The sequence below is a fragment of the Gavialis gangeticus genome, unplaced genomic scaffold (assembly GCF_001723915.1).
Source record: "Gavialis gangeticus isolate Ggan-Ray unplaced genomic scaffold, GavGan_comp1, whole genome shotgun sequence".
NCBI classification, from domain to species: domain Eukaryota; kingdom Metazoa; phylum Chordata; order Crocodylia; family Gavialidae; genus Gavialis; species Gavialis gangeticus.
The window spans coordinates 48,342,390-48,366,741 of NW_017729029.1; the positions used below are offsets into that span (position 1 = coordinate 48,342,390).

Genomic DNA, 24,352 nt, shown 5'->3' on the forward strand with positions numbered 1-24,352 from the left:
ATCCAGTCTCTTAAAATACACATAGATACAGATATATAACTTCTCCAGTGCATTTTACATAGTCTATTTGCTTAGCTTGTAGGCTTCTTGGGTCAAGGAGCAACGTATTCCTCGCTCTGGTGCAGTAGTAGGCACATTATTAGTGCTTAACAAATAGCAAATGTAAATATTATCTGAGTACCTTCAATGCTGTGAAACCAGCACTACTTAGCTTACTTCAGACATACAAACCAGAGCCCAAGAGCATCCTTCATATTGCTTACATTTCCCATTTCTTTTAGATTTTGAAATGTGTTGGTAATTTTGAATTTTCAATAAGCTGTAGCACAGATCTTCTATTTAAATATCACATAGAATAAACTGTGAATGCTCTTTATTGTTATAGGTCATGAAACATCTTCATTGTCTGCCAAATTTTCAGAAGATCTAGTTCAGCCCTATTACTCTCCTAGCACGGATGTTCCTGATTTGGTCAGTGGCATCCCAGCCAGACCAAAAAGTCCAGCTGAAGAAACGAATATTTTCAGCAAAATACCAGTCAAGAGGAGACCAAGCAAAGGCAAACCCAGATCAGAGCTGCCTGTGAATAACACGGAGCAGTCTGAGGGCAGCCTTGCCAAGAGAGAGAAACTCAAGAGCTCAAAAGCTCCCTCTCTAGAAGAGGAAAACAACCGAACTCTGAAGCAAGGAGCCAACTATACCATTTCTTCCATGAGCAGTAAAGAGGAGGACATTGGCCTTGATCGTGAACATTTCAAGAACTTGAAGGACTTTTGGGAGAAAGGAGCAGAGTCCTCAGTAGCAGAAAACACTTTGGAATCCAACTTGGTGGAGTCAAATGGGAGACAGTTCAAGCTGACTCGCTCACTCTCTGTACAGTCTAATCAAAGCCAAAATGGTGAAGAAAAGGCCAATATCCCCACTAAAACCAGAATTCCTTACAAGAGAACAGTCACCGTATCTTCTAGTGAAGACGAACCAAGCTATGTAGCCCCTCCAAGGAGGGGGTCAGCCTCCTCTGTGCCCAGATCCACATATGCCAAAAGCAAAGGTGCAGTGGTTACTAAAAATAATTCCCTGAGTGAAAGCAACGGAAGGCAGTCAGCCCCAGAGGAGGAGAGGAAGGCCCAGCGCAGTTCGAAGAGGTCCAGGCTGCCTGTGCGAGTGCCTTCCATCAAAATAGAATCGCCCACAGCAGAGAGTCCTGGCAGCCTCTTTGAGCCAGAGACGCCAGCAGATGAGTACGTCATGCCAGAAGAAAGCAAGCGCAAGGTGGATTCACTGGCTGCTAGGATTCAGATATTGATTGACCCTGCATGTTCAGACGATAAGGACGATGGTGAGAGAGATGAAAGGTCTAACTTGGTCATTCAGGACAACGAGGAAACTAATGGAGAGGTGCCTGAGGAGAAGACATACGAGCCTTCAAACCACCTAACACATGATGAGCCTGCCAGGGAGAGAGAAATCGTTCAGGGAACTGACTCCGCTGTTTACTCAGGTATTGAAAACTCCCAACTGCCCTGCTATGATGCCTTCATGGTAGAGTCCCAGTAAGAATCTTTTCTGCTTCCTTGCACGTGGTCTCTTCCCCAATCCCTCTGTCCACCTTCCTTTTACTGTCTACACAAAGTGTTAGTGTTTACGGAAGGTGTGAAGTCTCCGCTTTGAAGACTGAAGTCGTCCCTGTGTCAGCAGCACCAGTATAGAAAGGGCAGCAGCACTGCATTAATTCCCTACACCTTCCTGGCCCCAGTCAACCTAATCAGCTTAGTCCCTGCCATGGTGGCACTTCATCTCTGGACAGTCTCATCTCTGTTTAGTCCAGTCTATGGCACCTGCTAACAACTCTTTTCTACCCAGAGATCCCATTTTAATCAAGTAGCTGGGAGAGCTGTGTGCCTTTTGTGTATGGGGTTTGTTAATATTCATTATTTGTTCTTCCTGTTGAATTGTTGACAAATAAAATGTGAAGCAAAGGTGCCTAATTCAGCATGGAGGGATTTAGGATTTTAATCTCGATGGTATTGGCTCCTGTCCACTAGGAAATGGACTTAAGCCACCAAACAGTGTTTATGCAGTAATGACTTTGGGGCCTTCTACTTGGCCTCCAGTGTTTTATTCATAACTAAATGTGGGCTCCAAACTGCAAACAAAATTAATTGCAATTCCAGTTCTGTATCTCTGGGGTTTTATACTGTTCTCCTCACCATGGTAAAAATGCCGTTTTTTTTAATGTGCCTGAACCTTCTAAGGTGTGTGTTCAACTAGGTGTCTCTGCGGCTGTTACTATGGGCAAAATGAACTGTGCCTACATGCACCTGCATGGGAAAAGCTATTCTTACAGCAGTGTAACACTAAAATGTGGACTCTCTTCATTCTCAGCCTTGTTCGCCGTCAGCTGGTAACCTGGGAGTTGAGGGTGTCTGTCTCAGAGGCAGTCTTTCTAACCTTCTTGCACTTGATCTAGAGTAGAACCACATTTTCACACAAAATCCAGTTTGTTTTTTACCTGCACCAACCTTTTTTGTCCAATACTGATGTAATTTCAGAGTTTATTTCCTATCTCGCCTAACATCTCAGTGAAAATCCTGAATTGTCATTTGGGCTAATACATGCATTTCCTGTGTCTACCACTCAGTATTTCACAGATGCATTTCTGCTTCATGGTGCACTTGGTGTTATTACAGCAGGTGGTCTGTGTGGTGTGGGAGGTGTTGTGCGGGCCGTGGTCTGCTTCAGTGACTGGACTAATCCTTCAAGCATTGCACGTTTCTATGATGGAGTGAAGTTTTTCTCAGGGGCTTTGTGGGAGATTTTCAAAGGCACGCTGGGAATGAGATACCATTGAGAGGGTGGGGCATTTGAGCAGAAAAATGCTCTTTCATGTAATCCAGTTAATGTGTATGCTGCTTTTCCAGCAGTGTCAGGGAGGGACTCTTCTGAACAAAAGCCAGGAATGTGGTGACATCCCAGTGTCTGTCCTTGAGACTCTGGTCTCCCGCATGCTTGAGAACTGCCTAAAGCAGGTACCCACCAGGTGCCCTCAGCACTGTGTTTGGCAAGTGTGAGCAGCAGTGAGTGAGTGGGTGTGCTAGGAAAATCCCTCCTGGATAGCACCATGGAAGCCTTGATGTCCTAACTAACAGAAGGGCTTTTAGACCTTGATCTCTTGTCTGTTTTAGTCCCTTGCTTGTTTCAGTGCTTTGGTTTTTAACATATTCCAGAGGAAGATCCAGATCCGTCTCCCGTTGCCAAGGCTCTGGCACGAGCTAATAGCAGTAATCTTGCAAAGAGCATGGTGAACATTTATACAACCACCGAGAGTGAGTAACATCTTCCTGCCTTTCCCTTTTATGTTTCCAAAATTGTAATACTTTGTGGCCTTCATCCTTCAGTTGTTGGGCACCTACTAGGCAAGGAGTACGCTATCAGGCTTGGCATGTTTCAAATTAGATGCAAACCCAGGAAACCTCAGAGCATCTTTTGGTGTGTTATACATTCCAGGTGTGAAGAGTGAAACTTCGAGGCTTTCCGAAGGGCGGGGGGTGGAGTAGAAAGACCCTAACTTGGCTCCTTGCGCTCTGTGGAAATGAGCTCCCTGTCAGCCCAACTGCTGGGGTAATGGGAGTGGGACAGGCCGGAGTCTCTGTTGAGGGGGCTGCCCAGGACCACGCTAAACGAGCTGCGCTGGTTCCCCACACCGAGCACAACTCAGTTACTTGGCCTTTGGATTTTAGCTTCTGGATGCTCAGGCTACTGTGGAGCTTTGTTTAGAGTCACAAGCTTCGTAATGGTGAACACCATCAAGTAGCCTTACGTGTCGCTTGTTGGAGGGAGGGCTAGAATCAACATTTTATTACATTACTTCGGTTTCAAAGTGAAAATGCCTTGCAGCTTTCTGGGCTATTAAGGAAGTGCCCGGGCATTTTGAACACTGAATCCTGGTAGTGAGTATGATCCTTCATGGCTGGCGTGCGTGTAATCTAAAATGAAGCCCATTCTAAGGTTAGTCATCCAAAAGGGACAAGTTAAACAAGGAACAAAGCATGTTTATTTAACTTGGCCGTTTAAATTTCAACCGCTCTTTCTGATTTGGCACGTTTTTAAAGCTGTTATAATCAGGCTTGTATTTTCTTGTTTGCTTCATTGGGGAGTTTGGCACTTTCCCCTGTGATATTGCCATATGCTTTATAAAACCAGATACTCGGGGCACTGTTAGCATGCTTCAGTGCACACCGTATGTTAGAAGCAAGGCCAAAAAACTGTATTCTCTTCCCAGTTACACCAGTGTAAATTTTCCCTGATCTATACTGGTGACAAACTGAAAGCAGAGTTTGTCCTTGGATATGAGACAAATATCACTTTTTTTGTTTTCAAAAACAAAAATTTGGAAGCAGATAACTTTTCCCCGTATCACGGGCAGTATCAAGATCAAATCATATGCAATGAAAATATTCAGCCAGCTTCAACAGGCTTTGATAAAGGCTCCTCTGTTACCGAGAAAATAAGATTCATTAAGCATCTGTCTGTCCTTATCAGAAGTATTTGACGGAGAGAGTCTGCAGCTCCTATATTGTAGGCAAAAATATTTACAAACCTTTTGTAAGCAGCAAATGCTTCCATACCATGTGATAAAACTGTCAGTCAGTTCTTCCGGGTTTTTTCAATTACCTTTTATTCTTCATAAACCTGCATTAACAAGGAAATAAGCTGTTATGTTCAGTCTCAGCCTGGTTATTCATAGTTCTGTAGGCTAACATTTAGGTTAAATTAGCCACTAGAGGGTGTTTACAGGCTCCCTCAAATGCAATGAAAACACTGAAAATAGCATAGAAAATTTAGCTGAGAGCATTTCAGGAATACATTTTGATTTCATGGACCAACTTCAGATATGGGGGAAGTGGGTACAATGCTCGTGACTTCTAAGAGCTCTTCTTTGCCTCATTCCAAGCCCTTGGTGTAGTCCACAGTTAGTACAAACTGGTTCTTACTTTATTCTCTTTTTCTGCCTCAGCCTATCAGACAGCTTGTTGCCTATTTCTCCCTTGTGCTTACAGCCTACAACAAGCCTCCAGTGATAACCCAGCAACTTCTTGAGCCTGAGAGAGCCAAAGAGCTGAGCCGATCCACTCCAGTCCTTCTGTCTGAGGTAGTAATGTCCATTGAGCCCCTGAAGCTCATAAAGTGCATGCTGAAAATGTCTTTCCTAGTCACTGATCTGCTCTGGGGTGTCTCTAGGAGGACCCTTAGAAATTGTGACAGGTATAGTCAAATTCCTTAAGAAAACATAAAATTTCAGCTTGTCCTGATATCTTGTGGTGTTCTCCCTGCAAAGCTGCATGCTCGAGTGACCTTCCCTACAGCCAGGCAGGCTGCATGCAGCTCTGTCTGTAGTCAGTTAATGATGACGTTTTTTCAGATGGTCTGAAGGAAAGTCCCTATGGAGACTCCCTGCACTATCTTCTGTTCTCATAACCTGCTTCTCTCTCTAATGGGCTCCGCTGAGCTCTCAGTTTCTGCGTGTTGTGCTTTGTAGTGCCTGTGCCACGGTGGTTAAAGATGCCTGTTATTTTCTGAACAGACTGAATCGGACACGGCTTCAGAAATCAGCTTTCAGTTTAACAGGCACAAAAAGACTCCCAGCATTGGCAGCCACTCCTCCGACATGGCCTCAGTCTCCTCGGTAGGTCCTTAATGTGTTCATCTTGCTTGAAAGGGTTTCTCCGTGGGATGCAGTGATGCTGCATTCAGTTCCAGTGTTGTGGCACCTGGGGTGTCCCATGCATTTCTGGGCATTGTGTTGTTAGAGGGATGAGGGGATGACGATTATTATTAATTATTTATTTGCCTTATAATAGTGCTGAGAGACCCTGTTCAAGATTGGGGTCCCACTGTGTAAGAAACAGCTTGTGCTCCAAAATGCCTGCAAACTAAATAGACAAGACTGAGAGCATATGGGAGACAGGGAGTATTATTATTATTGTGACTATTTGATGGATGGGGACTGGAGGCACAGTGGGATGAAGTGACTTATTTATTCATGTACCATCACAGTCTGCATGTCAGACGTGGGAATTGAACCTGGAACTCTCTGGTTCTGGTTCAGCGATCCACCCATAAAGCCCCCTGTCTTTTAGCAGCAATTGGAGGGAGTTCAAAGAAAGATTACAAAAATGGCACTAGAGGCTCCTGAGGAAATATTAAAAGAGCTAAATACATTTAATGAGGCTAAGTGATCCCTAAGGAGAAGATGTATTGGGTGGGCCTGATAAAATGCCTGAACGAGCAGCTCAGGACTCGTGTGCCCGCAGCGCTTTGGGAAATTCCACCCTCAATTCTCTACTAGGGTGAACGAGAAGAGTGGGTCTGGCTTGAAGAGAGGATGTAATTAGCAGATTCCTGTGGGGGGCAATGGAATACAATTAAGAAAGGAGAAAAATGAGTCTGCTTAAGAGGAAACACTTTCTTCCAAATATGATGATACTGCACAGTGGTGTTGTGAGGGTTAATCACTTGCTTTATTAACTGCAGTGCTATCTACGTTAGCTTTTCAGTAACTCAGAGTAATTGGTGCATTGGAAAAACCCTCTTGTCGTATACCTCTGGGACCCGTGTGTTGTTTCTGCATGATCATCTGCTCTCATAGAAGCCAGTGGGCTGAACTGAATTTTTGAAGAGGGAGACCCGAAGTCCGTGAGCCATTGCACAGCTGTGTTTGTGAACACAACTGATTCAGTGAGCGCCTGGCTATCCCTGTGTACATGTAGACACACAGCTGTGCATATGCAGGCATGGGAACAGGGCACGCACTGAGTGCTTGGTTGACTGTTGGCATCTCAAAGCGGGGTTGTCGGCCACCACGTTGTACAGTACCATGTGCATTGAAAGTATCCAGAGCTTGAACCAACCCCTAAGATCCTTGCTCAGTTTGTCCTCAGTGGTAAGGCTTTCATTACCATTTGTGGGAATTAGCCTGAATGAAAACGGAATAACATTTGAGTAAGGAATTTGGGATTTTGGCCTAAGCATGTTGAATTTATACAGAATGAGTTGTGGTGCTCTCAGCATTCCTTTTCTGAAAAACCTAATCATGCTGTTGGACCAGGATAACAGTCTGCTGACCCATTGTGCGCTCGAGTGAAAGAGCTCCTGCTGTCCACTTTGGTCCCTTTGGCCCAAATGGCCAGTTCCAGTAAAAAGCTTCTAGATTTCAGGATGAGAATTGAGTCAGGGGGTCGTTCAGTGAATGCAGACATTGCATGCTGCTTAGTACTACCCTTATGGCTTGTGGTAGTCCCATCTTCACTGCCCTGGGGCCTAGTTCTTGAGTCCTTGGTTACATGAGTATGGGTTGTTGGATTGGCCCAAAGTCAAATGCAGAGTTTATTGCATTTTTCACTGGCAATATACTTTTAGGGTCATTTGTTACCCTTGCCAGACCAAGCAGGAAGATGCCTGCCTGATTAGCACTAACCTTGCTCTTCCATCCGCACAGGTGAGTGGTAGCGTGCTAAGTGTGTACAGTGGTGATTTTGGGAGTGTGGATGCCCAAGGGATGGTGCAGTTTGCTCTGGATTACGATGAGAAAAACCGAGAATTCCAGATCTTCGTTTCCCAGTGCCAGGACCTGGCTGTCGTGGATGACAAGAAAGGCAGATCTGACCCGTGAGTGAAGCCTAGATTTGAGTTTCATTCGCTTGCCAACCTTCTAACTTGCCCAATCCATTTCCGTCAGTTAATATATCTCCTTTCTGGAAATGTATTTGTTTCGTTCGTCCAGACTTCTGGCCTTCGCTTGGTGGCACCTGGCTGCTCTCATTGACATTTAATACCTTTTTCACTGTTGACTTAAATTGGACTGGGACTTGGAAGCCGTAAACCTGATCGCTGAGCATGGAATTCCCACTGAAGACAGTGGGATTAGGGTGCGTGATCCCTCTTATGATGGAGCCATAGTTTATTTAGACTGTCCTTTCCTTTTGGGCATAGGAAGGCAAGTGACAACATAGTGTTGTAAACACACATATGGCCGTTGTTACTCCTTCCCTGTCATATGATGCATCCACCTCTGCCATTTCAGACTTCGACTTTTCTAGCTTTCGACATAGTTGAGTGAGTTTGGTCCTAATTATGATGGTGGATCTAGATGACATGGGCCCCTATCTATGATCAAATCTGGTTTGGATCACTAAGCTTGTTTCTCATAAACTACCAAAAGCCATTACATAGAGTAAACAGTTAGTTGCTATCACGTTGGCTCAGATTCAGACCTAGAGGTGAAAGTCTGATTATCAGATCTCTGAAGACATCCCACTTTTCTCTTACTTCGTGTGTACACAAGGTCATTGCTATCTCATGTGCAGAGATCTAATGACATGATAGCCAGTCCCCTCTTCCCTTTACTGTCTTTACTATTTTGGGCAATGCAGAAAATGATATATGATGGTTTCTATATAATTGCCAGCTTTATTGGCCATGCAGCAGCCTGCCTCTGATTTTGTGGGAATTTGCCTGTCTCTGCTGAATGTTTTATATCCTGTCAGAGAAGCCAAGTTAATATCCTAGCGGATTTCTTAATTAGCTTTGGCTCCAGACTGTCAACTCCAGGTCTTCTGTTAGAATAAATTCCCTGTAACAATTCAGAATGCTCCTCTGTTTACTGGAGCATGGCACTGCTGAATGTCAAGTTCTTGTTTTCTAGGTATGTCAAGACTTATCTTCTCCCCGATAAAGCTAGAATGGGCAAGAGGAAAACTTCAGTGAAGAAGCGAACAGTGAATCCCATTTACAATGAAGTGTTAAGGGTAAGAACATGAACACGTTGCCAAGAGCTGTATTGTAGCACACTTAGAATTCCCTGGCAAAATCAGGATCTGGCCTTTGAAAACATTGAGCATGTGCACCCTTCTGTCTATAAGTCAGAGTTGTGGGTGTTCATTACTGTTTTGGATCTGGCCCTTGACCTTGCTGCTCATTGCATTGGCTCAGTGTTGTACCTCAGTGGCTAAGGAGATAGCTAAAGAGAAAGTTCATGCTAAGGAGCGAAGCTCATGGTATCTCTAGGGCTAAGGAGATAGCTAATGCTTTGACCTGTCAGCTGAGGCTGCCAACAAGAGTACACAACATGGTATCCTTGTCGTGATGGTACAGTTATAGGCTGTATGTTGTGATGGTGCAGATATAGGCTGTAGATAGGTAACTAGAAAGAGCTAGGCCTACACACCTCAGAGAAGATTAATTGTGTAACCTAGTAAGTATTAAGGATTTACAAGTGTTAATTACCAAAGTGTTGCATCCTCTTTATTATTAGGTAGTCCATCACCCAACTAACAAAGGACTTGACCAAGACCACAGGCTGAGTTGTATCAATCCTGAGATAAGGATGCAAGTCATTTGTATTAGGCTTTTATGTCCACTGGACCTGGGTATCAAACACCCCCTACTGGTGGCCTAAAGTGATCTGATTAGCTTGTGTGTAGGCAAATGGCTGAGTGGGAGCCTCTCTGTGGGGTCTTTCCAAAAAAGCAAAGAACCCAAGGGCATGAGTTTTACAGAGCTCAGAGCCAAAGAGGGGCAGGGTAGGAGTGACTTATGAATAACTGCTGGAGATCAGTGACCAGTATGAGTCTCATGGTGGTCAATCCCAGCTGATGTCGTCCTCTGATCAAAGTAGACTGGACTTTCATTAGAACATGCAAACCAATCCCTCTGGCTGTGTGTTCACAGAGGAAAGCATCAGTGCGTGTGTACTTCATGGTTTTTGAACATTTGGGCTTGGCAGCACTGGGACTTTTTTGGGGGTACTGAGTTTTGACGGCCCTTTCTGCCCTAGCTCTTTATTTCTTAGTTCTTCCACTGACTCGCATTTGTGAAAGTAGGAATATATAGCCCTACTAACGTCATCATAATAGTCGGAGCTCTGAGGATTACTTAAAAGCTCCGCATCTTTTTTTTAATTTGATCAGCCTGTCCAGGTAAACATGGAAATCTGTATCCACCTGCTCTAAGCAAAACATCCTGCTCCATATCTGAATAGAGTTGAATACAGCACAGAGTCCAGTTATCCGAAGGAGGGGCTTTGACATTCAAAGTTTGTGCAGACTGCATGTAAGTTGAAATAGGGCAGGTCGCTTGTTTTTCAGGCTGAAACAGGGCAGGTTGTTTTTTTCTGATGATGGAAAATTCAGCAAAAGAAAAAGAATTTTGAACACCTATCCTCTTTTCCCCCCTTAGTATAAAATAGAGAAGATGGTCTTGCTGATCCAAAAATTGAATCTTTCCGTGTGGCACAATGACCCACTGGGGCGTAACAGCTTCTTGGGAGAGATTGAAATAGACCTAGCTAGCTGGGACTGGAGCAACAAGAAACTCAACTGGTACACACTGAAGCCACGGGTAAGTGCATTGCAGCTAGCATTTAGTTATATTTCTTGATAAGATTTTTTTTTGCAATGCTTCAAGTGCAAAGAGCACACTTATTAACTTGACAAACTGGCCCAATACCAATGAAAGGACAAAGTTCCCCACCTGGAAAGGGACCTAGCAGTACATGGTGGTGGGCTCTGCCAGCACTGAGTGGAAATTAGCTCCAGAGTCATTGTAAATTCTTGATTAAGTCTGGGATTGCTTAAGGTCATAGCTTAAGGATGGATGGAGAAGGAAGGCAGGCAAAGCCTAGCCCCCCTTGCAATTTCTAGGTCAAAGTCAACAACTTAATTTGCACCTGGAAGCCAGTCAGAAGCCAATGCAAACAAAGGCACAGCAAAAATGCATCATGCAATTTATCTTCCACTGTACAGCAGATGCTGCACATGGGAGGTGGAGGTCATTAAAACACCCCAAAGCTACAACTTGCCTAGTCTGCAGGCCATTTGAGGTATCTACCAACAGACTAATGTTTTTGCTTAGTTAACCACAAGAACCCCCTCCCTTCAAAGGCAAACTTTGTAAAGTGTTTGAAACACGCTGCAGGGAGATCAGGAAATGAAGGGATAGAGCTATTTCCTTGGCCTACTCCAGGTCTGGGGCATTCATTGTAAAGGAGCACCGCAGCAGAGGGAATGAAGAGAGGCAGGAAAGGGCAGAGTTATAGCCAGTGACTCTGCTCACATAGGGCCAATTTATCACAGACACAACAGCTGCAACGGGTATGGTAGCCCATGAGCACATGGACTAGTATGACACAGATCTGAGAGGAGAAGGTGACCTCTGCAGAGAACTTCCCTGTGCATGTGACCTCTGCAGAGCTTCCCTAACTCTGCTGTCCTGAGGTGTGTTGATAACGACAGCAAATCCAACCCTCCTTTTGCAATAATAATTTTTTCCTGAGCCCACTTCTGACTCCTGCGCAAAGCTGGAGCAAACTCCTGGTGTTTTTGTGCAGTGGAAATGATGGGAACATAATGTTTTTCTCTTGACACGGAGGACTCTAGGGTTGCTATAGGCCCTGAAACTGCTGTGCTTCCATTCCCCACTCTAATGGCTCCTTGAATTTCTGACAAGCTCTGTCTGTGCCAAAGGAGCAAAATGGGTGAAGCAGCACTGGCCGCAGGAGAGCGATAGGATCCCAGAATACTCAGCACTGCATTTAGCAGTAGCACAGTGGAGCACCTATGGAGAACCAGTGCAGAAAGTAAGACGTGGACTCCTGTGACAGTCGTGCCAACCTCACTTTACTGTTCTGCCATTTAATTAGCATTGTTTTATTAGTACCTAAGGTGGTTTAAGACCCAATTCTGAAACCCTTGCTAAGACAAGTAGCACTTGCTCCCACAAAGAGGCTCGCTGCACACCCGGAGGCTGTGGTATGTACAATCATGCATCCCTGTTAACCGTAGAAGCCATTTAATACTTTACTGAGATTGTCATTCAACTGGACCTGAAGCAGGCTTGTTTTCGCAAGGCTAATAGCAAGAGTAAGCACTACTGCATGTAATGGTTGTAGGATCAGGCTTGTAAGTATTTTGGCACCAAACAACTGGAGGATATTGAACTTTTGTGTAACAGAATTACTTTAGGCATATAATAACGATACAGCACTTAAGACCATAATGTATACTATTGACTATAATGTATCCATTGGATACATTTTTGATTCCCACTGTGCCTCTGGGAAATGCGTGAGTCATTATCATTATCTCCATTTCAAATTTTAGGAAATGGATGCAGGGAGGTTATGTGACATGCCCAAGGCTATGGAGGAAGTGAGAGTCAGAGCCAGTGCTAGGACAAAGGAGTGTTTGATTCCTCATTCTAGTAGCTGCATTTCCTTCTCATTTTGAAACCAACATAACAATCCTAGCTGGAATATTCTTATGGGTGTGAAACCTGGCAGTGGTAAAGCATTTGGCATCTGTTTTTCTCTAACAGGAAAACAATTATAAAAAATGATTGTTAAAAAAATGATATGCTTTTCTCTACTTCCTAAGGAGAGGCTTAACCTTTCCAGAAGACCAGAGCAGTCCCCATCTCTCAGCAGCATTGCCTGCCCTTGCCAGCACCAGTAAGGTGAACCGTCTGTTCATCCCCTTTGGGAGAAATGGCTTCAGTCTTTGAAGTGGATCCAGGAAGGGAATTTACTCATTTATTGAAGACTGTTTCTGAAAACATGCTGTTGCAGCTTGCAGTAGACTCCATCTTTGTTACCAGGCTGCACAGCAGGGGCTCTCCTGGTGGGAGTGAAGTTTGTCTTGCTTCAAAAGCCTGGTCCCCATCACTTGAATTGAAGGAGATTCCCTTTTAGTACTTAAGCAGTATAAGCCAGTTATACACAACTGGGTAGTTCTGATTGCATCAGAAGAGGGTAGGAGTGCATATGCATGCTGGGCAATGTATACTGCCCTAGTGATTACAGATGAGCCTATTGGGAATATTTATTTTATGATGTAGTCCCTCTGCAGCCATATGTCATCAGTGTAACCTGACATCAGTTTGACAATAACAATGAATAGCTCTCTCCCCATAAAAACCTTCCCCACTCCATCCCATCCTTAACCTGGTGTGCAAGTAACAGGGCCTTCCCACAAAGCCTGATAACTCAGGCATCCATCTTCCAAATGACTAGTGACCTCCATGTTTGGATGCCCCATTTGAGATGCCTTGTAGAGGCCTGGCTTTCAGAAGGTGGTGAGCACCTGCTGTCTGACAATCAGACCCCTTTATGTCTCAAGATGGGTGCTGCCCCAAATGGAGGCACCCCAAATCACTAACTAGCTTTACCCATTTGGACCACGGGCTCTGAAAGATCATGTTGGAGAGTGAAGAGCCCTTCCCTGAGGAACAGGCTGCTGTAGCCATGCCTGTCTTGGGGCTCTCAGCTTGAGCATCCCCCACTGAACTCAAATGCTGCCTGTTCCTTGCTAATACATGTTCAGCCTGTCATAGTCCTTTCTCTTTTAGAGCCTTTCTGCCAGTAATGGTGTGGATCATCGAGGAGTGATGAATCTTTCTATTAAATACATCCCGCCTGGAAGCTTAGGTAAAATGTATTTTCTATGTTCAGATGTACTGCCTGCACCAGGGGGCACACAACAATGCTATTTAAGGCCTGGTTAAAGAGTAATCTTATTAGAGCAGAAGCTGATCTTTGTGCTCAGCATGAACACACAACCCCAGGTGTTTTATATTTCAGTCCTCATGTTGGGTATGATTTGTGTTTTAATTAACCCTGCTCATTGGCAGCCCGTTGCTCAACCGTGGAGCAGACAGGAGCTTGCTCTTGTGCCCTTTAACCAATGTCTTATGAGAATAGGGCTGGCAAGTCCTAACTGGAGTCCTGTTTAGACTCACTTTGACCGGGCTGGTGTCACCCAGGTGGGAATTTATGGAGTGGACAGGCTGAAGCTAGGGTGGGAGTCTTGGCTACGGATAAACCATGATGACTCTTGGATCTAGACAAACGTTCGAGGTAGTGGTTTGAGCCAGCTGGGGAGTTGGGCAGAGGCTCTGTAACAAAAGGACTAGATTCTGCTTAGCTATGGGCCTAAAGCAAATGTCCTTTCTACCAGGGGGAAAGGAGTGTAAGGAGTTTAATACTGCACCAGGCTTAGGATGAATGAGCAAGAAAGATCTACCATGGTCCTTTGTACCCTTCGGGTCCCCCCTCACACCGCCTCCTCTCTCGCCTTTCAGTCTAGCCACTGCCTCTGCTTCAGATTACTCTCCCATTATCGTTTCTACCCCTGGCCCTGCTAATGAACCTGCCTCTCCTAGTAAAGTGGCTCCACTGGGCATGCAGCAATTTTATGATCCACAAGGGAATCATACTAGCTACGGCTAGTGTCTCAAGAGGTGGATTTTCAGTGTGGACTATCACTGGAACAGATGCGCATAGCCATGTACCCAGCACCACTTGCATCTGCGTGAGGTTGCATTGGAGAAAGGAGTGGACACAGCCAGGCCCTATATCGATCTCCTCCTGGTCTAGTGAAGGAAGCCCCTCCGTTTCATTGAGTACTGTGTTCAAAACACTTGATTGACAGCAGTTCTGTTTTCCTAAATAGCAGGTCCAAAGAATCCCCCATCTGGAGAAGTTCATATCTGGGTCAAAGATGCTAAAGACCTTCCCCAGTTACGTCCTTCTGGAGTTGACTCCTTCGTGAAATGGTACGTGTGAGCCTCTGAGGACAAGCGGGCAGGGCCTTGGTGTAGTGCTGGCTTTATTTATCTGAAAAGAGGCATCCAGAAAGCTGGATGTTTCTTTCCTTCTGACAGTTTTACCTGCCAGGGCCTCTGCTTTCCGCACTATAAATAGCTGCCCATTATCTCGCACACAGTGCTCTGTTCTGGAGGATCAACTAGAGTTAATCGCCTTTCCTGTTTACCGTGAGCCAAAATCTCAAGTCCTTACTTTGGGGAAGAGTTTTATCCAGGAGAGGACTGAGTCAAGCCAGAGGACCAGCTTTCGTGCTTGGCCCTGTCTGCTCAGGCGATTGAGAATTTTGTGGGTAAACAGTCACATACACAAGCTTTAGGGAGGCTTGCCTCTCTATTCATTTTGTATGTGAGACTGGCACAAGTAAGCTGTTTTGGTCTTAGAAGTGCACAGTGTAAGCCCACATTTGTAGTGTTGGTCTCAACAAAATCGGTTATTTGTTATAAAAGTAGCTGAAGAGAGGACTTCAGAAGCAGATGCTGCCTCTATTCCTCAGGGATGCTAGGGCACCTGAGCTCTGGGAACACACCCAAAAGCAAGGCTTTATTTTATTATCAATACATTTCTACTTGAAATATAGGACTCACAATCATAGCTACAACTTAAAACAGGGATGCCAAAAAGAACTGCTGAGCCCTGTCATCCAGCCCTTGGTGCTGCCCCTGGGTCTGAGTTGACCCACGCACTGTCAGACTGGTCCCACACCCTGAGCCCAGGATGCGCACTGCTCATGGTGCCCACTTCAGCCCATCTGGTCTGGGATCCACACTACATGCAGAGCCCACCCTAGCCATTCTGGCTGCCCCACACATGGCACCCACTCTGGCATGCATGCTCTTTCCAGCTGCTCTGGGACCCATGCCACACATAGCCCCCCCCACTCCTCCCCCCCGTCTGGTCCATTACATGCACAGCACACGGTGCCCACTCCAGCCACTCTGGGACCTGTGCTGCACACGGTGCCCAACATGGGGGGAGTCAAAGGGTCATGGGGCCAGATGAGTTTGACACTCCTGAGTTAAAAGAAGCAGATCCCTATTAGAGAATTCCAGTGTTAAGTTTAATTTACAAGTCCTGCTGGTAGTTGTCAACAGAGGATAAATAGTACAAAACAGTTTTGATAGCAAGCTGTTGTATGGCACTCTTTTATCTTCAGCTGCTGAGCATCTTTCTTAGTCATTTCCTTTCTCATGTCCACGTCACTGATTGCACTGGAGTCTGACAGGCCGCACCATGAGTGCTTCTGCTATGGCCCCAAACTTGTGACCTTTCGGGCTGTCAACCACATACCTTAGTGCCCAGGCAACCCTGGCCACCATTTTTCTTACTGAGGACCACCAATATTGGCAAAAATTAGGGATTTATTTGCTCAGTGAACTTCACTTGCTTACTTTTCAAAATGAAGGAAACTATTTCCATGTGTATAATGGAGTGACACCTGCATCTGTAGGTATACGGATTTATTTACGTATCTGGTTATACAAAGGAGAAAAGATCCAAACCTTCCAAGATGGGATCAAGGTCTGGTCTTCTCTAGAGTTCAGTGTGTGCAAACTTGCTTTGATCTGGATACTTATATGCAGAAAGCTGGTCAAAAATTGATGACGTTATAAAACATTTCAGAAATTTTTTTTTCAACATTATTTTCAAAATGGAACAAGATTTTATCATATGAATTTTTCATATTTTAAATTTGTTGAAAACAGTAGGAGACTGGTTTGCCTTTTGGAAAATAAAGTATGGGAAAAAAGATTCTCAGAAAATGTTTAAATGTTTTTTGCGTAAAAGCCCCACTATATGACTGAGCAAAATTGTACAGTAACAGTGTAAAAAAAAAAAAAAAGCATTTTTCCTTTTTAAATTTTTTTTTCCATGTTCCCATCTATATTTTGCTACTGTGAACATTTTGGTTAATCAACTTAGACACAAGTGGGATTACTGCAAAATGTTTCTTTTCTCTAAATTTTTACAAATGAAATTTTTAAATGTTCTTTTTTAGAAATATTGAAGAAGTAGACAGATGCTCACCCTAGTTATGAAAAAAGGAATGTTTCTAATATGTTGACAACTTTTGACAAAAATAACCAAACTTCTATTTATTTCAAAAAAGAAGAAAGAAAATCACTTTTCCAATGCAAATTTTTGGCAAAAACTACTTTTGATACAAAAATGTTAACCAGTTCTGCATGTCTGAAAGGATGAATTGTTGCCCTGAGACTAGGTTTCTCCTCTGCTTAGAAGTGAGGAGTGTTTAATTCAGAGAGAGCCTGACAAAAACAGCAGAGAGATATTTTAAAGATTGTTGATACTCTATTGTATGGTGTATTTTTTTTCTCTCTAAGCTATGTGCTTCCGGACACCAGTAAGAAGAGCTACCAGAAGACCAGAATTATAAAGAGAGACACAAACCCTCTTTTTAATCACACCATTGTATATGATGGGTTCCACACAGAGGACCTAAAAGACGCTTGTGTTGAGTTGACTGTGTGGGACCATGAAAAGCTGACCAATCATTTCCTTGGAGGGATTAGGTTAGGCCTTGGGACAGGTAAATTGCTTTCCTTTACCTTTCATTGAATATCATCTGCTTAGCTGTAGAATACAACAGGTCTCTGCATATGAGTTTCCTGATGAAGGGAGGGCAGTCAGTGGTAGGGAGTCTGGACATAGCTTAAGCATAACTGATTGTATTTACATGATACGTGCTGCTCCTGGATCAGAGGTGGTCACAAAGGGTACGCTGGCCAACCCACTCTGTCAGGAATTTCTGTCCAAACATCAGTGCCTGGATCATAAGAATTACCTCTGCCTCAAGACTAAGACTAAACAGTGTCCACTCATTAAGAACGTGGGAAGCTTCCCCCCCTTAACAGTCTGCTAAACTGCACAAGCACTAGGAATAATTAGTATCTCAGGATGGCACTGGATACACAGTACATGCTCATCCATACTGACATTGCAGCATCTGGATGTAAACTAGCTTGTACTGTTAGACTGATTTAGAGTACAGTGGTGCCTAAGGGCCCTGACCGAGATGGCACCTCACTGTGCCAGGTGCTGTAAACTGTGGAGACCACAGCTTTCATGTCTCATTGCTCTGTTGTTACTCATATGGACGTTCATCCATCATTCTTTGCATCGTTACTTCTGTTCCAGAGTGACTTGCTTAGGATCTTAAAGTTGCAGCTGTAAATTGCTGACCTAAAAAATATCACTACCTGATATGTAGGCTATTAGCAATGGTACTGATGCTAAGGAAATGAATTCTATTTTGGTGAAATCTTTCCATTCTCCATTGTGCATTGTCTTGCAGTGTGCCCCTGTTTGGCTCACGACAGATTGTGAGTTACCCTGGCTGCACTTTTATATTTTTCTACATGAAGTGCTCAGGAATTCTGAACTCAATGTATAGGCATGGTTGCAAGAGGCCTTGCTGAGAAATAAGGATCAGACAAGAGATTTCAAACGGTTATACATTATTATGCAAGATGAAGTGTTGATTGGAAAACACTGGTCTGCCTTTTGCATCACTTACATATTCTCAGGCACATTCTCTTTTGTATCTCCTAACATGCCACCGTGTGTGGTGTGAAGCTCCCCAATATGAAGTAGCTCTTGTACAGGATATAAAAATACCACATCCAAGATTAGCAGTGGACTGAACTTAAACATGTATTTGGTCAGAGATGTTGTTTGAACTGAAAGACAGGCGTTAGTCACATGAAAATGTGTTTGAGTATTTGAATTAGAAATGAAATGTTCACATTCTTCTAATGTTATATTTATGATTTGTAAATGGAAGAAAAGTAGAAGAGACTGTTATCCTGGTATGACATGAGCCAGTATGGCACAAGATTCAAAACTGTTTGGAATGAATCCCAAGACAGGTTCAGTCATTCGCATTCAGGTTTTGTAATAGGTTGGAAATTACATTTTAAAAAATGATTTTTTTTTCAGTTCTTCCCATTTTGTCAATATTTAACAGTCGTGACAGTGCAGTCAGTGTTCAATGAACTATTCCTGGGAAAGGCTTGCAAATGTTAATGGAGACTTTTTGTGAAATTGGACTTGCTCTTCATTTGGCTTCTTAATGATCTGTTTACGATTTCTGTCACATTTCCTCCCACGGGCCCTTGTCTGGATTGTTGTGTGCACTGGGTGAACGTAAAACATTTGCTTTCTAAGGCCCTGATTCCACATGTGTTTAAGTGGACAAGTAACGTTATTTGGACTGCTTAGGAGTACAGACATATATAACACTTCTATTGATATCAAATGATAGTACTATTATGATGTAACTTATGTCTCCATGCTCTTCTAGTGGTGCACATGTAGCCAAACCATGGCTAGTCAGGTGTTTGAACAAAATCAAAGGCTTTTGAGCAGTTTGATAAACAATCTCGTCTCAGATTTGGTCAGGTTTCAGTCTCTTGACTCTTGTGAGGCCATCATTTCACCAGTTCTTCCAGGGTAGGCAAGCTTGTAATTTTTGGTTTAAAATATGCCAAAAAGTCTTTCAAAGCCACCACCAAGTCTACCTAGAACAACCAGGCAATGCTGTAGGCCTTCTTGCCCCATCAAGAAGAAGCAAGAAGGGACCTGAACCTGTTGTTGTTTTTCTAATGAAAGTCATGAGAGTCCTTCCTGGACTTTGTCTATGTGACACTGGGTTGCTTAACAGCAGATCAACAACTGTTCAAGGTGCTCTGCGCATTCCCAGGGAAGTATTTGGGATCACACCCTAAGGGCAGGGCTCTCTTACTTTGAGTACTCTTGCTGGTAATACATAACTTCTTGTGCTGCTTCTTCCATGGTCACCACCTTCTTGTTGTTTCTCAGGGTCTAGCTATGGCATCCCAGTGGACTGGATGGATTCCACGCAGGAGGAGGTGGCCTTTTGGCAGGAAATGATGTCAGCTTCCAATGAATGGATAGAAGGGTCATTGCCACTGAGGTCACTGGCAGGGAGAAGAAAGTTGAAATAAGACGTCTGCCATGCTACTGAAATTATGAGCATATTAACTGGAACGCTACCCACTCCTATGGAACGGAAACCAGCCCTGGCCAAATGATTGTTGAGCTAATTAGATGATGACTGCATGGGGATTTGAAGACACTAATAAGTATTATTAATCCCTCAGCAAAGGACTTAGCAGATGTTAAACTGATGCTGTACTTTGTCTTAGCCAGGAGGCCAAGAAGAAATGTTGTTTACTTTTTTATTTAATCATTTCTAATCCATATCTTAGATTTCATCAGACTCCAGGAATGTTGGCAGGGAAGAGGAGGCATAGCTATTTTTATACAGTTTTATTTTATTGCTGCTTTTTTGTGCCATTTTTCAGTGCAGAGAGAAAGGTGTAAAAAAGAGAAGGCGGCACTGCGGTATTACTCATCCTTACTCCCAAGTGGTACGCTTGGTACTGAAGGCAAGACCGCTGTGGCTCACCAGTGAACATTATCCCCAGATGGGAGCCTCCCATCTGTTACAAATGTCAGTGACAGAGGAAAATTTAATTTTGGGTTGCTGCAGGATCCAAGGTGAGCCTGAAGTAGGAGAGGACTTTTGGAAGCAGACAGTGAAGCAGTGTGACCAGGATATCAATGAAGAAGTCAATACATTTTAGTTCTGCTCTGCTTACTTTTGGAAAAAAGGAGAAATGGTCATGGAGGTAATGTCCCAGACTGGTGCACAGCAGATACGGGTCCTACTCCCAGCTCTGCCTTGAACTTCCTCTGCAACCGTGGGCAAGTCTCTTGAAAAGTGAAGTGCAATATAAATTAGCTGGCAGCCATATGGCCAAATATAAGGTGCATTCATGTCACTGATGAGCCAATCATTTCTTTGAAATTACTTGTCCACAAACACTTAAATCTGAAACAATTACCCTATCTGCCTAATGAAAGAGATTAAGAAAGGAAGGTCAGAACTGTAGCCGGAAAACAAGGAGATGCTTGGGACTCCTTGTGCCAAACAGACGGTAAGTGGTCCACAGCTGTATACACTGAATGAACCAGCAGCAGTTTGTGTATAAGAGCAAGCTGAGGAAATTTCCCACTGCGCTCTATATCCCTTGCTGCTGTTCTGATTTTCCTTTCGCATAATTCACATCAACAAGTTGAGGTCCCAGCTGGAATTATTATTAATCAACAGCTTGCAGAATTTCCCATCTTCTCAGTTTGTATTAGCCGAGACGTCACAACACTAGGTGCAGCTTTATCATTTCTTCTTTACATGCACACATTCGGATTAGAGCATTGGTGCTCTCCGTGTCCCCCTGTCTGTACTACCATCCGAGTAACCAAAGAAAGAGGTGAGAGCTATTGTCATGTTTAAAAAAATCCTTTCCCAGTGCAAAGTAGCAGCTCCTGAAGAGGTAGCTTGCCTGGTGACTGGATCTTAATACAAAATAGCACAATGTTGACCTAAGCTGGTCAAGAAATGAAAAATGGCTTCTATGGAACATGTGGAAGTTGTTTCACTTCGGAGGATTCAAAAGAAGCCCATTTTAGGGTGTTGTAAATTGTTTTAATCTATTTTTAATGTGAAAACAAGCCTCTTGTTTACCAAACCCATTTTAGAAACCAGCTGACACATACAAATACAAACCTATTTCTTCTCTCACTAGTTTACAATAACAAGTGTGCAAAATGTGCCAGAACTGCTCTTTACACAACGTGTCAGGACCTGAAAAAAGTTCCTTTCAGTATTTCCACTTGTTACTGATTCTGTGTCCAAGATTCAGATCATTGGCAATTCAGTGCCACCAAAGTAGGGGGGAAAGTGTGTTAATGGACCAAGTTTGTCCCGGCAGTTAGTTTGCATGAATTCACTCAAAGCATTGTGAATATTGGGAGGGCGAGGGGGGGGGTTGCATTAAGATTCCTTGGGGGATTTCTGTTAATCTGTCAGTTGTTTGTATATTTTAAATTAAGCCCTGATTAATTTAAGCAGCTTTTTATATTTATTAGTGCATCAGAGTAGAAGATTACACTGCCAAGCAGTATATGTTTGTAGTGGAGTCATGTGTGAGGTAGCAAAACATACCATGTCTTATCTGTCTGAATAAGTGGAAAGCACTTTATCAGCAAAAGCAGGAGGCACTTTTATTGTCAATGTCATATGTAGGACTGGAGAAACTTTTAGCAAATATAGGTTTATGGCCTGTTGGTATGTGGCTTATGATACTGATAGCTGTCATCTGTGAATTCTGTCTTCAAGAGGCAAAGCATCTTTCCCATGGGCTGCAATAGCAAAGGTTCATGTTTAGTCAGTCTGGGGATTCATCTGGAAATCGCAAAACAAATAAATCCTGATGAAATTTATTTGTATGATGACTTAATCAAACTCCCTTAAGGAGATGGGGTATTTAGTACATAGTGGGCGCATCTATGCATACTTTGGCAAGTACTAAATAACTGTGCAGTACCTGCCAGTATTGCACAATCCCAGCGATGCATGCATCGTTTATGACCCTACTGCACAGTAGCGGTGGTGTCATGTTTAGTGCCCGCTGATGCTACATTGCCATAGCAATGGACCCAGTAAAGATAACTTCCCCAGATAGGAGTTTGCAACCTTTATAGGTCATTTTGTCCAGCCCCTGTTCTAGGCTGCATTGTCCCTGACTATCGGTAGTCTTTGGGATCGTCATGTACAGCTGAAGCCAAAGTATGATTCTTAAGACTAGATCCAGTGAGCACTAATCCCTTGTAATCCCTTGCATGGCACAGCAGTAGTCACAGTGATCTGAGTAGGGAGATCTGTGAAATCAAAAATGACAAGATCAAACTTATTGTAAATTAAAATATCAATATTAGGTCTTGAGCTGAGCAAATCCTGCAGACCAGAGGTTGCTAAGCATTTTTCTATGCTCATGAAGGTATGTACTTTCCTTCCATTTGTGCCTTTCTCACATTTGCTTTTTGTAACATTTAGCCAGAGAATTTCCAAGCAGGAATGATTATTCAAATAGCAAATGTTGAATTTGCAATAGCCTTGCTAGAGAGCATAGCAGGCCAGATGACAAGCGATTTTGCTTGTCCAATCAGGAAACAGTAATGTATAATGTGACTTGCACCCAATCACAATGGCTTAAATGGTGAATATCAAATACTTGCAATTAACAGCTCATGAACTAGCTTCACACATGTTGGCAGAAATAAGTAGTGGATCTTGACCAACATCCAAAGTTTCATTCTCTGTATTGAGAGAGGGCGAGAGGCAAAAGCTGAATTATCCATTGCTAAGTATTTGGCCAGCTCTGGTCATCACCGAGACAGCAAAACAGCAAAATCAATGTTATTGTGAAATATATGAGCTGCAGGGAGAAATTAGTATTAGTGGAACCCCTGACAATGTAAATCCATTTAGTAACAAGATTTGCTTACAAAAGCAATGTTGTATTTTTGTGAGCTTTTTAAGTTAACCAAAAGGAATGTATAAAAGTGATCAATGTATGCAAAACTAAATCAATAAACCACACTTTAATTCAGATAATCCCACGTACATTCACAATAAGTTTTCTTCTTTAGGTATATAGGCACTTAGTTACATTTATACTTGTCTGTTTTTCATCTCAAAGTGGTGCTACTGTTTTGTTACTGTTCAAACTGTTTTCCAGGAGGCTATTTCATTAGCATTAGCATTAGCATGAACTTTGTCAGAAGATAGTGGATAACTCTTGCTAAAATATGGCATATTTACAAAGACATTGTGAGGTATGTAAATAGTATATTATACTGTGTATCTACTGTTGGCACTGGATTTATGACCCAGATACCTTGTGCCGGGCGGTACCCTCAGACCAACCATGACCTTTCTATTTGATAATAGGCAAATGTATTGATGCATAGCGATAACAGAAAAGTATAATGCACGCAGTCCTATAGCTACCAGTCCTAGAGCTGTCATCAGAGTCAAGGTACGTCTGGCCAGGACGTGCGCTTCGCTTTGAGGTTCTCTTGAATATCAAATGTTAGCAGCCTGGAGGTTGGAAGCCGAGCTCTCTTCCCCGCTCTTTCCCCCCAGTGGAGTGGATGAGATGGGCTGGTGGTATGCCTTCTGTCCATGGTACCTTGGGTTCCCCTCTCGGGGACCCGTTAGAGCAATAAAGTCTCTGTTTTTGTATTCTTTTTCCCTCCTTATGACTCTTCATAGCTATCACTGATTGGTCCCTCTGTGGTCGCCATACTGTCCACATTGTGTCCTGTCAGCAAGTTCCTTTAGTTCACAAGCCCAGCACATGCACACATCCTAATTTGGGCTTTCCTGGTTCTTCTCCTAATTTGATCTGTTCACCCAAAACCGAAAAACTCAGGCCTCCACTTTGGGGCCTTGTGAGCTGATGTCACCTTACCTTACGTTATGGAACAGTGTGGTATATGCCCACCATTTCCCAGGCTATGTGTATAGCCATTGCCTTTGTTGTGTTACACCCCCTGTCTGCCTTAAAGGCTGTGAGAAGTGTGTGACTGTGTGACCAGGACTTTAGAAATCAATTAACCCTTGCTGCCGCCCTGGACTATTGTTCTAATGCATGTACATATTTCCTATAAGCCAGTTCCCAAAAGCAAACCTCTAAATACCATTTTCTAGCCACCACCTACCATGGGCCTGAAGACCACTATAGCAGAGCAACCCCTGTACACATGCAGCTAATTCTGTTTGTTGAGAAGAAGCTGACCATTAGATTT

General features: G+C 43.5%; 1 protein-coding gene across 1 annotated transcript in view; it reads left to right on the plus strand.

Annotated features, from left to right (window-relative positions):
- LOC109300750 (synaptotagmin-like protein 2) overlaps positions 1-23,153 on the plus strand; it is a 38,686-nt gene extending 15,533 nt beyond the window's left edge. The window contains exons 6-16 of the mRNA XM_019521557.1: positions 386-1,501; positions 3,228-3,326; positions 5,061-5,152; positions 5,585-5,686; positions 7,499-7,668; positions 8,705-8,807; positions 10,237-10,398; positions 13,402-13,480; positions 14,505-14,607; positions 16,999-17,204; positions 19,496-23,153. Of these exons, the coding sequence (XP_019377102.1) occupies positions 386-1,501; positions 3,228-3,326; positions 5,061-5,152; positions 5,585-5,686; positions 7,499-7,668; positions 8,705-8,807; positions 10,237-10,398; positions 13,402-13,480; positions 14,505-14,607; positions 16,999-17,204; positions 19,496-19,641 (2,378 nt within the window). The 3' untranslated portion in view covers positions 19,642-23,153. The remainder of the gene's footprint in view (positions 1-385; positions 1,502-3,227; positions 3,327-5,060; positions 5,153-5,584; positions 5,687-7,498; positions 7,669-8,704; positions 8,808-10,236; positions 10,399-13,401; positions 13,481-14,504; positions 14,608-16,998; positions 17,205-19,495) is intronic.
- The last annotated feature ends 1,199 nt before the right edge of the window (positions 23,154-24,352 follow it).